Below are 17,156 nucleotides of genomic sequence, written 5' to 3'. Positions count from 1 at the left end.
TATATTTATTCAAGGTGAAAAAGTTTCTTCTTTAAAATGAACAATATTTATAAATTGTATGGAATTTTGTTTTTCCATTTAATAATTAAAAAATGTGAAACCACACTTTTGAATTAATTGCAAATTTTATTACACTTGGTTACACAAAATTAAGGTGTTGAAAAAACTACAGTGCACGAGTTGTTATGTACCTCGTTTTTTAACTTACACCGTTTAGGTCATGTGATAAACCGTTATTTTGCTTTTGTACCCTCAAATTGAAAACATTCTAATTTATTAATAATCAACTAAGAAGAACAAAATAAGCAAGGAAAAAGGGCTTTACAGGAATGAAAAATTACAATTGATTAACTAATGTTTGTATACGATTAACTAAGTTAGATCTGTACAGATCTTAAGTTTTTAGATTTAACTTTATGAAACTTTTTGTTTGTTTCAATACTAGTACGCTTCAAACGACGGTTTACATTCTTATAAGAAAAATTATTGATGATTAAATTAATTAATTAATCTTGCTTATTACGTCAATATTAATATAAACCACAGTTGAAAAATATTTGTGCAAAAGAAGGTGAAAAAAATATAAAAACTTTAAAAAATTCTCTTTTATCGGTCGATTGTTAGTGGAAGCAATGATTTGTATAAAAATTAATACTGCGTAATTATTGACAAGCATCGTAGATCTCCGCCCTGTTTTTCTTGTCATCTCATGATTTCGCAAAAAAAATTAATAATTTGCAATAAAGTCTAAATTTTTATTATAATAGCTAAGGTTAAGAGCTTATGGTTAGTTAAAGGAAAAATTTATTCGCCTGAAACAGGATCATTTATTACCCCGAACGCTTCAGATTCTATACATATAATCAATCGACCCTGTAATCGCATAAATCCGTAACTCAGAATTTAAAAACTTTAAATTTTGTTTCAAAACTAAACAAATTGATCTCTACATTTCCACTTATCATTTGATTTGATAAGAATTTCTCTCAAACTACTTATCTTGTGACTATTAGATATTTGAGTTGACAATGGCTTGAGATGCCAAGAGTCTAATTTTAATCAAATTTAATGTGGATAGTTCATCATAAGTTGCCAATCAGAGTAATTGATATATTTTATAACTCAACTTTGTATTACTTTAATCTCAATTTTATTTTAATATATACTTATCTCTATAAATCATACTTATTGTGGTTTGAATTTATCACCATAATTTTTTAAATTTTCTTTTTCAATTGAATCAACTAAATCTCTATATTTTCTTTGACTATAACATTGTTCTAAAAATACCTTATATTTACCATTTAATAATTTTCTATCTGGATCATCTTTTGAACCAGGATTTATAACTTTTCCTGGTCCTGTCATTTTTTGCATAATTTTCCATAATAATTCTCCTGCATTATTTGGATTTTGATTAGTTGATGTTGATTTAGTTAATGGTTTTAATCCTAATTTATTTAATTGTTGAGAAAGTCCCTTTTGAGTTTCTTGTTTTGAACCAAATGATAATCTTGATTCTTCTTCATCTGATGAAGCTTCTTCTCCTTCACCAATTACTGGTGCTGGTTTTTTGGAAGAATCAATTGTTGGTTGATTAAAATAATCTACATTTTCTTCTCCAACAGGTGTCATTGCTGGAACTCCAACTTGACCAGCTCCATGACCATAAGAAAATCCAGCTAAATTAGTATATGAAGTTGCAGATGGTGCAGTATAAGGAGAATGAGCTCCACTTAAACTTGTTTGAGATTTTTTACTATTTCTTAATCTTTTTGATGATTGTCTATCTTTACAATGTTCAATAACTAGTTCATCTGCTGCTACTGCACCTAATAAAGCTGAACCAAATACAACTGCTGCATCAATATATCTTGGAATAACTATTGGTAAACCAGTACAATCAGCTAATAATCTCATTAATAAACCATTTCTACATTGTCCACCACTCATAAATATACAATCAATTTTATGACCACCATCTTCCATATGTTCAATAATTTGTCTTGTTTGTTGAGCAATAAATTCACAAGCTCCAAAATAATTAAGGGCTAAATCTTGTAAAGAATTATCTAATGATTGACCAATGATATTTGCTTTCATATTTGGATCAGCAATTGGTGATCTATTACCATGAAAATCACCATAAAAAAACATATGTTTTGCTAATGAAACAACTGATCTTTCATTTTTATCTTTAACCATTTGTTCTAATAAAGAATTTAAATAATCAAATTTTGAAATATTTGAATGATCTGCTGCTTTTAATAATTCTTGATTTGCTGGATGAATTGATAATACATGAGCTAATAATTGACCAGTTATTGATTGACCACCTTCAGCTAACCAATAACCTTCAGCCATAACATTCTTGTAGGGACCCCAAACACCTTTAACAAAACATGGATCTCTTGTCATTGCTAAATGACAAGTAGAAGTTCCTGCAACAGCAGCTAATCTACCACAAGCATCTCCAATAGTACCATCATGTTTTTCTTCAGATAATGCAGGAACATCACATTTTGCAGCAACTGTACCTACCCAACCTGCATAAGCATCAATAACTGGAGAACCAACAATACATTCAGTAGTTAATCCTAATTCTTCAGCAGATTTTGAAGTTAATTTACCAACCATATCACCAGCAGTTAAATATTTTCCATTTTTACCTGGTATACCACCTAATCTTCTAAAATCATCATCAACTAATTCAGGCATATCAATAGATAATAAAAAATCTTTTGACCAACCAGTTTCACTACCTTCAACTCCAATTGGAACAAATCCTTGTTTACAAACAACTGAACAATAAGATCTTGTTTCTGTTCCAGTAGCTTTATGAGCTAAAAAATCAGCTAAATCATAAAATTTACAATCTTCAATTCCTCCAGGTTTATGATGTTTTAACCATTTCATTTTTGGTAATTCCATTTCAATTGACATTTGTCCTCCAACATATTTTAAACATTTATCTCCTGTTGAATTAATTTCATTAGTTTCATCAACAGCTCTATGATCCATCCATAAAATAATATTTTCTTCATTATCTTTAAAATCTGGTCCAACTGATACTGGTTTATCTGTAGATTCACTTATTGCAACTAATGAACAAGTAGCATCAAACCCAATACCAAATACATCTGCTGCATCAACTCCTGAATCTCTTAAACATTGTCTAACACAATAACATATATTATTCCAAATTTCAGTTGAATTTTGAGTTATATAATTTGGTTTTAATTCATGTCTTGTTATTGGTTTTTCAGCTAATCCTAATATTATACCATTTGTATCAATTAAACAAGCTCTTGCTGATCCTGTACCAACATCAACTCCAATATAATAAATATCTGGTTCTGCTTGTGGTAATTGATGGAAAAATGATGATTGCCTTCTATTTGCTAATGAAGTATTTGATTTTGATTGTACCATTTTATCTCTAATTTCTATATCAATTGAGTTTTGAATAAGTTAAGTAAAAAGAGTAAACGATTGATGAGAAATGTTTTAATTATGAATTGAAAATGATAGGATAGAAGTGTATTAACGTTAACTTTAATAAAATTTTAATAATAATAGCAATATTAATATAAAGTTTATTAACATAACTATTAAAATATGGAGTAATACAATAAAAGTTCAAATCTCCGATAAATCTAAAGATTTGAAAAAAAATCATATTAAAGAGAGAAAGTGTTATGATATCATAGGTAATTCATGAAAAGCAATTTACAATCATTAAATGGTAGTTGGACCATCATTTAGCTCTCTGATTAGTTGAGATGATAATATGAAAACTAAAGTTGATTCATTTGCTGTATTGAAAAAGAACAGCACTTCATTCAGACCCCATACAGCGGCTCTGGCGGATTAAAATTTGAATCTTTTGAAAAATTCAGGAAATAATAGAATTTGTAAAAAAAAATTTACAACCGATTTAATACACATGTTGATATATCTTTTTCAAAGAGATTGATAAGTTTATGAAGTACCCTTTCAATATTTATCTTATTATGGGTGTGGTGGTTTTATGTCCTAATAAGAAATAGCTTGAGACAAGTAAATCAACAACAAATAGAAAGACGTTATCGAAAAATCAGATGAAATTAACAACACTCAAACATCAACTGTAACTTCAACTACCGGTACCGATCCAACTACTGTCATCAATAAGACGCGAACGATACTAAGTAGCTCAATTACAACTGGTGTGACGAGAATTATCCTTTTAATCAACCAATAATGTCAATTTGGGTTGTCTCAAGTTAATTCATTTTCACTCAAGGTCATAAAACCCCCACAGTCGTAAGAAGTGAAAGGTTATTTTTCAGAGGCTTATGGTTTTGATATATGTCAATTTGTATCAGATCAAGAGTTTGCCTCGGACATTAATTTGGATCCTTATGTTTTAAGGATCTACCACTCGGTACAATATTGTGAAGGGAGTTTCTACAATTAGGTTGACCCTACTAATTTAGTGTCCACTAATGACTTGGATGAACTTTGGTTGGATTTATTCCGTGTTGGAAGATGAGTGCAGTTACCTTTCAAATTGTAAGGTTCCTGGACAAGGAGTCCTCACAAATAGGGAATGATATATGAAGGACATGGGAGATAACTAATTCTCAGTCATTAAACAATTATTAAAAATATGCTATTAACTATTTACTTAAAAAGAATTAAAAGTACTACCCAACCCATTTATAACCCCTTTTTAAATCCCAATAATATACAAAAAAATAACATAACATATAAATATCAAACATTCATTCATTAATTCATTGTAATAGTTTTTCTGGTTATGAATTTACTGAAGGATATTTCTCAACAATTTCAACTAAAAAATCAAATTGTTCATTTTTTTCAACAGCTAATTTTATATGTTGAGCAGTAATTCTTTTAACACCTTGTAATTTAGCTTGAATTATTGAAGATTCAACTAAATTTGCCATAAATATTTCTAATGCTCTACCAACTACAATTGGAGTAGCTTGTGCAACTTTTCCAATTTCTTCATCACTTTGCATTATTTTTTTAATTCTTGCTGCTGGAAAATGAGTTTTTATTTTTTCAAATGATTGTAATAATTGATCTTGACTTACACTTGAATTTGTCGAGGTGTTTGGTTGTTGCGATGCTGATGATGATGCTATATTTTCATTAATTTGTGAAGATCTATCTTGTTCTTCTTGAGGTTCTAATTCTTCTTGAGTTGTCTCATCATTTTGATATTCTTGATTATACTTTAGTTTGGTATTATTATTATTATCATGATCGTAATTTGGTAGCTCCGGTTTCGAGTAAATATTATTATTATTAGATGATAAACTATATGAATCAGTTGTATTTGATGAATTGATTAGATTGTTGATACTTAAATGGTTTGATTTAGGTTGTATATGTGTTTGTTGATGATTTGATTGATATTGATTGGTGGTGGTATTATTATTACTATTTGAATCATCATCATAATTCATTAAATGACGTAGATTTGACATTTCGTTTTATTGTCGTAGCAATATCCCGTATAAAAATATTAATTAAGTCGTGCTAATTGGTCCTAGTTTTTCCACCTCTCAAAAATTTTAAAATTAAAAAAAATCTTAAAAATAAAATTCCATCCTATTTATATAAAATTTTATTACCACCACTTATATACAGTACTTGCTTCAGATGTTGATTTTTTTTTTTACGTGTTTTTTAATTTGATTGTTTTGAGTTTCAGAGAGATGAGATCTATTAAGTACAAAAACAACATTATGTAGAAAATATTATTTGTTTTGTTCATGTAAGTAGAATATACATCAATAGTTTTGAGTTAAGTTTTAAATGATAGGACCTCAAGGGATATTTAGAAATAACTCTAAAGCATAACATATCTTTCTACAAGAGCGTAAAAGAGGACCAAATTGGATTCTTTACTTGGTGTTTGAAATCATGAAATTGAGTTCTTGAGTTCAAATTCAAAGAACTTGTTCAACAATGTAAATATTAAACTTAACGTTTTTAATTTAATCTCTAGTCCTGCTAGGATTCCATCTTCTATAAATTAATTCAGATATCTTGTATTCATAAAATAATTGTTTCAACATTAATCCATCATCAATTGTATTATTATTTAAAATTTCATTAAATTTATTTTGATTTGGTGATTCAATATAACAATGAATATAATTTTTTTTAACACCACCAACAACTCTTGCTTTAGTACTCATTTGAAACCAATCTAATTCTGATATATTACTTCCTAAAGAATTTGAATTTTGAAAAATCAGTATACAATATTCAGCATGTGAAAATGGTGGACCTCTTTTATATAATAAAAAATCAACTCCGAATTTAATACCTGATCTAACACACCAACCTTTTGATCTAAAATAATGATAAATAACATAATTTAAAATAAATTTATTATTTGTTTTGATTTCATCATCATCATCATATAATTTACAACATTTAATGAATAAATCTCTTACAGATAAATCATTTATCTCAATTCTATTCAATGCAAATTTTAAAAAAAAGGCTTCAACTGTTTGTAATTGTAAAAATTCAAGTTTAATTAAAGATTTGGTGGTAGGATCAATAATAGCAGTATCTTCTTCTCTAGTTTGTTCTACTTCTTCGTCAACTATGTTATCTAAGTCTAATCCTTCTTTCTTTCTAAATTCTACTAATTCTTCATCAATTTTATTCATTTCATTAATTTCATCTTCACTAATAATATTTTGTCTTTGTTTTAAAATTAATTCTTGTAATCTTTGTCTTTTCTTTTTAAATTCATTTCTTTCATTTCTTCTAATTTTAGTAACTTGTTCCATTGTTAATTTACTATTGGTACTAGATACTAAATTTAATCTTTCTATTGTTCTTTCATACCAAGTAGGTTCAGATCTTGATAATATACCTTTACCAAAAAATCCTTCTCTCCATAATTTAATCATTACTTTTGGATCAACTACTTTAAATATACCATCATCTAATTCAACTTTTAATTTTGGTGAATCTTTAATGAAAAATTTGAATTTAAAAAAATTAATTAAATATTTAATCCAACTTAATGGATTAATAGTAATCTCATTACGAAATTTTAAAATATCAATAGGTAAAGGTTGTCGATAAATTTTATTTAATTGTCTGGAATTTTGTTTCCCCATTTATCTAGGAATAAGTCAGTAAAAACTAATTCAATCTTTATCAAAATTGCATATTAATTTAAATCAGATACCGTTGTAGTCTATTTTGAGAAATCATGTGAACTTACATTGATTCGAAAATCTTCAAGCACGGGTATGTTGTCATCATTGAATTATAATATGAATAATTGAAAACTTGTTAAACATACTCTTTTGTTTAATTCATTGTCTTTATGATTCTTCTTCTGTTGGTTGGAAAAGAAAGTGGTTGTAAAAAAATTGAAAATTTTGATGTTGGAAAAATTTATTTCTCAGTTCTCGCGATGGTTGAACTGATCGTGTAATTTTAGTCAGAAGTTTTTGTGGATGAAATAGGTCGAAGACGTACAAACTCGAAAAGTGAGGTCAAAATGGCTAGTTTTGAATGAAGTCTCAATACAAAGTCTGAACATCTTAATTTACAATTGAACTTTACAACCTCCAGAAGCTAATTAAAAATTTATTTGTTTGTTCATGCTTGATTTTAATTCAATTTGTTTTCATAATCTGATAATGCATTAACTTCACGAACCAATGATTGGTCTGGACTTGTAACTTCAACTGGTGAAAACAAACTCCATCTCCACCGGAATTACTCTTTGATTCATCGTTAGTTCGAGATGTAGAGTTCAGTGCTTAACTTAAAAATGGTGTAATAACTGAAACAATCGTTGACGGTTTTTAAACTGAAAGTTTCCTCAATTTAGAAACAGTCATCGATTTGTAGCAATTACTACAACATTTTACAGGTTCTATATAATTTCTAGATTATCGACCCTCCTATAGACGTATTCTACCTAAGTGAATCAATCCTTGAAGTACATATTTATGAATATTTGACGTGTGTAGTTAGTCTGATAAGATAAAAAAATTGTGATTTAAAATATCTTTATCAGTTACAAAAAGAACCATAGGTTATTCATTACAATTAGAACTTACAACCAATGTCTCATCATTTCGATTGTGGAGATTGTGACAAACCATTAAAACTAGATACAAGCTTAACTAGACTAAATCAATCTCAATTGAATCTCATTACCAATTCACTTCAAAATGAAGAATTCATTAAAAATGATAATGAACAATTACAAGACTTAGACCCAAAAGATTATATCACAACTGATAAATTGAAACTATATAATGAATTACCCAAAAACTCAAAACCTATATTTTATAAAAGTTATTTTGAAAGTGAAGATGAGGATAGTGAAGAAGAAGAAAATGAAGATAATGATGATAATGATTTAATAGGGTTTAAATCCAATTCAAATTCAGATATTGATTCATATTTGGTGGTTAATGAAAATGAATCTATTAAAAATGATCCAAATCCATCAATAGATGAATTACAAGATTATGAAATTAAAATTTCGACAAGAATTAAAAAATTAAATAAAATTTTCAAAATTTTATCAAATTTACAAGAAACTCAACATCCATTAAGTGAAGATTGTGCAAATTTATTGATAGAAAATTATAAATTAAAATTTGATCAATCTCAAAAGGAAAAAAATCAATACCTAAACTTCCTAAAAAAATTGAAAATTCAAGATCAAAAATTAAATATAAATGATGAAAAAATTAATGAATTAGAAATTGATAAAAATTTAAAAAATTCAATACTGGAATATCAAAATTTAAAAGAATTAGAATCATCAAAATTAAAAGAATTAAAAGAATTAGAAATTAAAAAGTCAAATTTGGAAATACAACTACAAAAAAATGAAAAAGAATTGGAAAACATAAATAATAATGAATTATCAAATTTACTACGACTTAGAAATGAATTTCAGTTAAATTTATCAGATAAACAAACAGAATTAAATCAATTAAAAGCTTCTTATCAAATCCATCTTGATCATTTAGATCAATTACGTAAAACAAATATTTATAAAACAATGTTTAATATTAAAATCGATGAAAAATATGGTACAATAAATGGTTATAGAATTGGTTATAAAATTGTATGGCCAGAAATTAATGCAGCATTAGGACAAATTGTAATATTATTGACTTTTATTACCAAGCGATTAAATTTAAAATTAAAAAATTATAAATTAGTTCCAATGGGTTCACAATCTCAAATTATAAAGTTTACAAATCTGACCAGTGAATCATCATCAACAAAACAAAAAACTATATTAAATTTATATTCATCTGATGAATTTACATTAGGTAGATTATTTAATTTTAATAAATTAGATATTTCATTAATTACATTACTTGAAATTATTTTAATTATTGAAAAAGAATTAATTAAATTAGATAATGAAATTGAATTACCTTATAAAATTTTTAAAGATACTATTGGTGGCAAAAGTATTAGAGTTACTTCAAATTCTGAATGGACTCAAAGTTGTAAAATTTTATTAACTAATTTAAATTGGATTTTAACTTTTATAGAAGCTCATACTGAATGAAAAGGTTTTACAACGAATATTATATTACCTCTTAAAGATTACCCCTTAAAATTAATATCGTGTAAATTGTACCAATTGGTAAACAAATTTATTTATAATAATCATCAATCCTTTTTACAACACTTATTATCCCTTTTTCACCTATCCAATTTTGAAATGAAAGATGAGCTCAAACACTCACAATGTTTTGAAGCCTCATTCGAGTCCGGCAAAAAACAGAGTTATGTTGAATAACTCCTTTGAAAATAATAGATCAAGTTCATTTACCATGGATGACACGCCATCTAAATCACATAATCCAAAACGTGATTATATCAATTCAAACCCAATTCAGGTCATGAATAACGATGCAATTCCTCGAATTTTACCACCATCACATTTATTAATGGAGGATGTAATTGATCCGGATTTGGAATTACAGAATAAACTTGTTGAAAGCTCACCCATAACTTCAAAAATACAACCAAGTAAATCAATTTATAGACATGAGTTGCTAAACAACAAGAATGTTTATTCAAATTTAGATGAAATGGTAAAAGCTAATGAAGTTTTTAGGAATATTTATGGTACAAGTCCAGTCACAGAAAGTTCAGTAAACTCAATCAATTTCAACGCTAGTACAAATCAAGTTAAATTAAATTCAAGCCACAAATCCAAAAACCAGTTCAAAAGAAAAAAACTTGATCCTGAATACTGTTTTAGCTCAAATCTTACAACATATGATGGTCAATTATTGTTGCAACAACCTCTTAACGATAACGAATTAAATGATAATTTTCAGCTACCAAATGCCAGTTATTCAAATTTCATGAATGATTTCACAGGTACTTTGAATGTTCCCGAACCAGATGAATTCGAAGAAGAACCTCAAGCACCCTTGGATTTGGAAAGACAAAAATTGATGGATTATTATGTACAACAACCTCATCAAAAACTAATAACTAAAACCGAAATTAAAAATAATTTTGTTGAACATATTGTTGTTTTAAAAGTTCCAAAATCATTTTTAAAAACTATATCAACTGATTTCAATTTTGATTTTAAAGTCCCATATTCAAAACCTGAGTTAAATGATTTAGATGATGTTCCATTAAGTCAACTTTATAATGGGGGCCCCCAAACTTATCAAATACAACCAAATTTTAATAATAATTCTTCAAATCATGATTTAAAAAAATTATATCTTTCACCTCAAAAATCAGGTTGTTGGACATGTAGAGTTCGTCATAAGAAATGTACAAATGAAAGACCTAAATGTAATGATTGTTTGAAATTTGATTTAGATTGTGATATAAGTGAGGAAAGACCTGAATATATGATTAATCCAATTTTACAAAAACGAATGGTTAAAAAGATTAGACAAATGACTGATTTATATAAAGCTCAACATCGTCATTAATGGGCTGGATAGAATGTAGCTCCAGAGGAGTATTGAGATTAGATTAACGCTCCATTACTTATTATCTAATTATCTATCGTCCGTATTACTATAAATAAATAGTCTCGTAAATCATTTAACTCAGTTGATACTTTACACGTCTTTTCTTTAGACTACTCAATAACTGCATGTAATATTAGATTTTTTTTCACCGTTTTATTATTTGATCTTATAATATCAAGACCATAAAATATTGAACTTCTAATTTTTTTTTTCAACCAACTTCATCTTCATCTAATCAATAGTCCATGCTACTGAATTTCGTATTTATATTAACTATCCTTTTAGTTAATATATCTAAAATCAATTCATTTTATTTACCAGGAGTTGCCCCAACAGATTATAAACAAGGAGAACAAATACCTTTATTAGTAAATCATTTAACTCCTTCATTACATCATGTTAGTCATCAAAATAAAATAAAATCTGCAACATATGTTTATTCTTATGATTATTATTATCCAAAATTTCATTTTTGTCAACCTGAAGGTGGTCCAAAAAAGCAACTGGAATCATTAGGTTCTATTATATTTGGTGATAGAATTTTTAATTCACCTTTTGATATTAAAATGTTAGAACCAGTGAATTGTAAACAATTATGTACTTCAACTTATCCAAAATCTGATGCTGTATTTGTTAATAGAAATATTAGAGCTAGTTATAGTCATAATTGGTTAGTTGATGGATTACCAGTTGCAAGAATTGTTGAAGATCAAAGAACAAATTCCCAATTTTATGGTACTGGTTTTCATATTGGTGAAGTTAATAAAGATCATGCAGCAGTTTTATATAATCATTTTGATATAAAAATTGAGTATCATAAAAGAGGAGAAAATCAATTTAGAGTAGTTGGAGTAACTGCAACTCCTGCTTCATTAGATAGATCAGAATTACCTGAAAATTCACCAGCTGATGCTTATTGTTCAGTAGGAGAATTAAAACAATTACATTTAGATAAAGATAAAGATACAGAAGTATTATTCACTTATTCTGTTAGATTTGAAGAAAGTGATATAGTATGGGCAACAAGATGGGATCAATATTTACATGTTTATGATCCAAAAATCCAATGGTTTTCATTAATTAATTTTTCATTAATTGTATTGATTTTAGGAATTGTTATTGCTCATATTTTAATAAGAACTTTGAAAAATGATATTGTAAAATATAATGAAGTTAATTTAGATGATGATTTAACTGATGAAAGTGGTTGGAAATTAATTCATGGTGATGTTTTTAGATCTCCACCTCAAAGACAATTATTATCAATTTTAGTTGGTAGTGGTGTACAAATTTTCTTTATGGCTTTTGTTACTATAATTTTTGCATTATTTGGTTTATTATCACCATCGAATAGAGGATCATTATCAACTTTTATGTTTGTTGTTTATATGTTAAGTTCTATTATTTCATCATTTGTATCTGGATATATTTACAGATTCTTAGGTGGTGAAGATTGGAAAACTAATTTAATTTTGACACCTATTTTAGTACCAGGTGGATTATTTGGAATTTTCATTTTCCTTAATTTCTTTTTAATATCAGTTGAGTCTTCAGGAGCTTTACCTATGGGAACAATGGTCACTATAATAGGAATTTGGTTTGTTGTATCAATTCCTTTATCTGTTGTTGGATCCATTTTAGCATCCAAAAGACCTTTGTTAGATATCCCAGTAAGAACAAATCAAATTCCAAGACAAATTCCACAACAACCTTGGTATTTAAAATTAATTCCAATTATGTTTATCAGTGGTATTTTCCCATTTGGATCAATTGCTGTAGAGATGTATTTCATATATTCATCATTATGGTTTAATAAGATTTTTTATATGTTTGGATTCTTATTTTTTTGTTTTTTATTAATGACTTTAACAACAAGTTTAATTACTATATTGATGATTTATTATACTTTATGTTCAGAAAATTATAAATGGCAATGGAAATCAATTTGTATAGGTGGTGGATGTGCTATTTATGTGTTTATACATTCAATTTTCTTGACTGGTGGTGAAAAACTAGGTGGATTAACATCCTTTGTTTTATACATTGGTTATTCCATTGTTATATCATTATTAGTTTTCCTTTGTTGTTCAAGTATTGGATTCATTAGTAGTTTATTATTCGTGAGAACAATCTACGCACAAATTAAGATTGATTAGGGTTGAAAATACATTAATTACAGGTTTTAGTATATATACAATTTAATCCTTTTTTGCAAATGATGCAGATATATTAGCAGCTTCTTCAATACCTCTCGCTATTGTACTTCTTATAGCTCCATCTTCCATTTTTAATAATCCACCAATAGTTGTACCACCTGGAGTACAAACTTTACTTTTCAAAGCAGCTGGATGATCACCAGATTCTAATAACATTTTAGCAGTACCTTCCATAACTTTAGCTGCAGAAACTTTTGCAATATCAAATGGCATTCCCATTCTAACAGCTCCATCAATCATTGATTCCATCATTAATAAACAAAAAGCTGGCCCTGACCCTATTAACGATGTGGCAATATCCATATTTTTCTCAGGTATCACCACAGATAATCCAATTGGGTCAATTAATTTTTGAACAAGATCTTGTTGATCTTGTGATACATCTGGTGAAAAAGATATAGCTGCAGTCCCACAACCATATTTAGCTGGAGTATTTGTCATAACTTTGGCAACATATTTTGTAAATATTGATAACTCCTTTATCGTTGTACCTGCTAGTAACGAAATCAACAATTGATCACCACTTAATGAATCTTTTACTTGATCATATACTTGTTGATACATATATGGTTTTACACCTAAAATTATCACATCAGCTTGCTTAACAGCTTTTATATTATCTTTACCAGATGAATATGAAACAATTGACTCTTCTTTGTATTGTTGTTGTAGATTTTCATTTGGTTTTGAAGTACAAAGAATGATTTTTTTGGGATATGGGTCAAATTTTTGTTTTAGTATAGCTGATACTACAGCTGTACCCATAACCCCAGCTCCTAAAACTACAATTGTATAATCTTTCATTATCTTGTGTTTTTTGTATGTAGAATAATTCTTGCCCAATTTGGTGTGCGGAAATTCTGTGTTACAAAATTAATTTGATATGAATTTTAACACGCTTGAGGATTAAAGATTAGTCTAGGGCATCGGAAAAGAGATTATCAAATAGACCAGTTCACTAAGGAAGGTTGACCAAATACTCATTTGTTCAATCAGATTCAAATAGTCATTGTATCAATAGTAGTCCATAATTCACTAATTTAAGGAGCAAAATTAAATTTGATTTTAGAAAAAAAAAAGTGAGCTCATAGATATCTGGTGTACAAATTGTAACCTAATCCACTCAATATTGGAAGTATTCATTAACACCAAAATTTATTATTTTAATTATTAAATTCATAGGCGCTGGGCTGCTCCGATTAGATTGATACCAATTTGAAGATGTCTAATTTCAATAAAAATCTTTTAACACCATGTCCGGTTTTGCAACCTACTGAAGAAGAATTTATGGATCCAATAGGTTATTTATCAAGTAAACCTATATCGGAACTTGGTAAAATATATGGAATTGTTAAAATTGTTCCGCCTTTGTCTTGGAAACCTGAATTTCAAATATCTCCGAACTTCAAATTTCATGTTAGACAACAAGTTTTAAGTGATTTAGGTATAACAACAAGATCAAGAAATTTCTTTAAGGAAAATTTAAATAGATTTTTAAAAATGAGAAGAAGAAGATTAGTAAAGTTGTATTTTAAAGTTGATGGTCAAAAGATATATTATTATGATTTATATTGTTTAGTTGAAAAATTAGGTGGTTATCAAGCCATAACTAGTTGGCGGGATATTAATAACATCTTTAAAGTTGATCCTAAATCAAAAGCAATTGAACTAGAATATGATTCAGCAATAAAATATTATGCAAACTTTTTAAATAATAATCATAATTATGAATTTCCTGAAAGTGATTCAGATGAAGAAGATAATTGTTTAATTTGTGGTGATAATGATGATCCAGAAGAAACATTACTTTGTGATAATTGTGATAATGCATATCATATGAAATGCTTAAATCCTCCTTTGAAACAAATACCTGTTACTAATTGGTATTGTGATAAATGTTTAATCGGTACAGGTGAATATGGATTTGAAGAAAATCCTGAAATCAAATATAGTATTCCTGAATTTTATCAAATGTGTCAAGAATTTGATGAAGAATTTGCCAAAAATTATAATAATGGAGAAAAATTATCTCTTGATCAAATCGAATCAAAATTTTGGTCATTTGTTGATATTGAAAAATCTGATCTAGAGGTGAAATATGGTGCTGATATTCATAATTTAAAACCTGGTGAAATAAGTGGATTTCCAATGAGTAATACTCCAAATTTAGATACTTCAAACCCTCAAATTCAATATTATATAAATCATCCTTATAATTTGACAAAATTACCATTTGCAAAAGGTTCATTATTAAACTATATTAATACATCAATTTCAGGTATGACTGTGCCTTGGATATATATTGGTTCATTACTTTCAACTTTCTGTTGGCATGTGGAAGATCATTATACACTTTCTGCAAATTATTGTCATTTTGGAGCAACTAAAAAATGGTATGGTATTCCTTCAGCTTTTTCAGATTCTTTTGAAAAATTAATGAAAAAATCTGCACCAGATTTATTTCAAAAACAACCTGATTTATTACATCAATTAGTAACTTTAATGAGTCCTATGAAACTAATAGAAAATGGTATTCCTTGTGTTTATGCTGATCAAAACCCAAATGAATTTGTAATTACTTATCCAAAAGTATATCATGCTGGTTTCAATTGTGGTTTTAACTTTAATGAAGCTGTAAATTTTGCAATGAACGATTGGTTAGAATTTGGAAATAGATCGATTAGTGAATATAGACCTATAAAAAAGGAAAATGTTTTCAATTATTATGAATTAGTGGAAAACATTTTGAAAACTTTTAATCAACAAAAGGAAAAATTTGAAAATTATGAACTAGTTAAAAGAAGTATTGATATACTACAAGGGTTTCTACTAGAACAAAATAGTCTACTAAATAAATTAAAACATAAAAATCTAAAGGTTGAAATTAGACCAAAGCATTATCAAAAACGTCAATTCGATGCTGAACAAAAAGGAGAAGTATATGAAGCTGAGGAAAGTTTATGTTACAATTGTAAAACTCATTTAGGCTTTCAATATGGTATATTAGGAAACGATGAATTAAAACTCAACAATCAATTATTGACACCACAAACATCACCACAAGAAATAGTTAAAAAAGAAGAGGCACCACAACTACAATCAATAGCTAATTCCAATTCATCTATTGAATTATCAAAATTCACCAAAGCTAAATGTGAAATGGATGAATTTGATTTACTAATATTACAAGCTAAGAAAAGATCCATCGAAGAAGAAGAAGATTCAAATTCTACTAAAAGAAGAAAATCAAAAAGAATCTTATCGTTGGAAGAGCAACAAAAGATTAACCCAACACAAAGAATGAAAAGGGTTAAAAAGCCTCAACCATCTGATTCAAAAAAGATATGCTTGAATTGTATTACCGATAAAAAAGATATTCCTAATGATTCTAAATTAATTTATCAAAGCTATCCTAAAGATTTATTCAACTTAATTGAACTTGCGAAGTTAAACTTAAAAGCTTTAGAAAGTGTATAGATCTTGCTTTCAATACATGTATTTGCGTGATCTCGTTATTGTTCTCTTGTTTGTGAACGCTGTAATACTTAGTTAAACATTAAACTAATTAGATGACTACGATTGTAGTTAATAATATGATAACCGTTTAATTATTGGAAAGTCTCCTTTGAAAACAGCAATACTTTCACCTTGCATCCTTGATGTGGTATTGGACATAAATTCATAGGTAGACTTTATGTCTCGTTTATTGTCGCAATTAAAATATAAAATCTTTATTTTTCTCGTATATACACTACCTTTTCATTTAACTTAAAAAAAAAAATTCCAATTCAACTAATATTATAGCTACACCTTCACTGACTACTTTAATGAACAAGTCGTATACATACACTTATTTAATAGCATGACTTTGTCATTCTTTTTTTTTAATAATAACCGTAGCCGA

At 27.6% G+C, this 17,156-nt stretch overlaps 8 protein-coding genes across 8 annotated transcripts; 4 read left to right on the top strand and 4 right to left on the bottom strand. All coding sequences in view use genetic code 12, as the record gives it.

Annotated features, from left to right (window-relative positions):
* Positions 1-1,185: 1,185 nt before the first annotated feature.
* Positions 1,186-3,432, bottom strand: KGF55_001056 (putative phosphotransferase; the record flags this gene model as incomplete). Its single annotated transcript, XM_051755591.1, has 1 exon — positions 1,186-3,432. One exon carries the CDS (start codon positions 3,430-3,432, stop codon positions 1,186-1,188), a length of 2,247 nt encoding a protein of 748 aa, XP_051616098.1.
* A 1,367-nt stretch (positions 3,433-4,799) lies between these two features.
* On the bottom strand, positions 4,800-5,498 carry HFL2 (negative cofactor 2 transcription regulator complex subunit; the record flags this gene model as incomplete). Its single annotated transcript, XM_051755590.1, has 1 exon — positions 4,800-5,498. One exon carries the CDS (start codon positions 5,496-5,498, stop codon positions 4,800-4,802), a length of 699 nt encoding a protein of 232 aa, XP_051616097.1.
* A 513-nt stretch (positions 5,499-6,011) lies between these two features.
* SEN2 (tRNA splicing endonuclease subunit) lies at positions 6,012-7,157 on the bottom strand (the record flags this gene model as incomplete). The annotated part of the gene is made up of 1 exon (XM_051755589.1): positions 6,012-7,157. One exon carries the CDS (start codon positions 7,155-7,157, stop codon positions 6,012-6,014), a length of 1,146 nt encoding a protein of 381 aa, XP_051616096.1.
* A 962-nt stretch (positions 7,158-8,119) lies between these two features.
* Positions 8,120-9,595, top strand: KGF55_001053 (beclin 1; the record flags this gene model as incomplete). Its single annotated transcript, XM_051755588.1, has 1 exon — positions 8,120-9,595. One exon carries the CDS (start codon positions 8,120-8,122, stop codon positions 9,593-9,595), a length of 1,476 nt encoding a protein of 491 aa, XP_051616095.1.
* Positions 9,596-9,758: 163 nt separating this feature from the next.
* UME7 (DNA-binding transcriptional regulator) lies at positions 9,759-10,994 on the top strand (the record flags this gene model as incomplete). The annotated part of the gene is made up of 1 exon (XM_051755587.1): positions 9,759-10,994. One exon carries the CDS (start codon positions 9,759-9,761, stop codon positions 10,992-10,994), a length of 1,236 nt encoding a protein of 411 aa, XP_051616094.1.
* A 287-nt stretch (positions 10,995-11,281) lies between these two features.
* Positions 11,282-13,192, top strand: EMP70 (Emp70p; the record flags this gene model as incomplete). Its single annotated transcript, XM_051755586.1, has 1 exon — positions 11,282-13,192. The coding sequence occupies one exon, from the start codon at positions 11,282-11,284 to the stop codon at positions 13,190-13,192; it is 1,911 nt and encodes a 636-aa protein (XP_051616093.1).
* A 42-nt stretch (positions 13,193-13,234) lies between these two features.
* On the bottom strand, positions 13,235-14,056 carry PRO3 (pyrroline-5-carboxylate reductase; the record flags this gene model as incomplete). The annotated part of the gene is made up of 1 exon (XM_051755585.1): positions 13,235-14,056. One exon carries the CDS (start codon positions 14,054-14,056, stop codon positions 13,235-13,237), a length of 822 nt encoding a protein of 273 aa, XP_051616092.1.
* Positions 14,057-14,473: 417 nt separating this feature from the next.
* Positions 14,474-16,729, top strand: KGF55_001049 (histone demethylase; the record flags this gene model as incomplete). The annotated part of the gene is made up of 1 exon (XM_051755584.1): positions 14,474-16,729. The coding sequence occupies one exon, from the start codon at positions 14,474-14,476 to the stop codon at positions 16,727-16,729; it is 2,256 nt and encodes a 751-aa protein (XP_051616091.1).
* Positions 16,730-17,156: the final 427 nt, after the last annotated feature.

This window comes from Candida pseudojiufengensis (assembly GCF_024610245.1).
Source record: "Candida pseudojiufengensis strain CBS 10847 chromosome Unknown scaffold2, whole genome shotgun sequence".
NCBI lineage: Eukaryota > Fungi > Ascomycota > Pichiomycetes > Serinales > Debaryomycetaceae > Lodderomyces > Lodderomyces pseudojiufengensis.
This window is presented reverse-complemented; position numbering and strand designations above follow the sequence as displayed.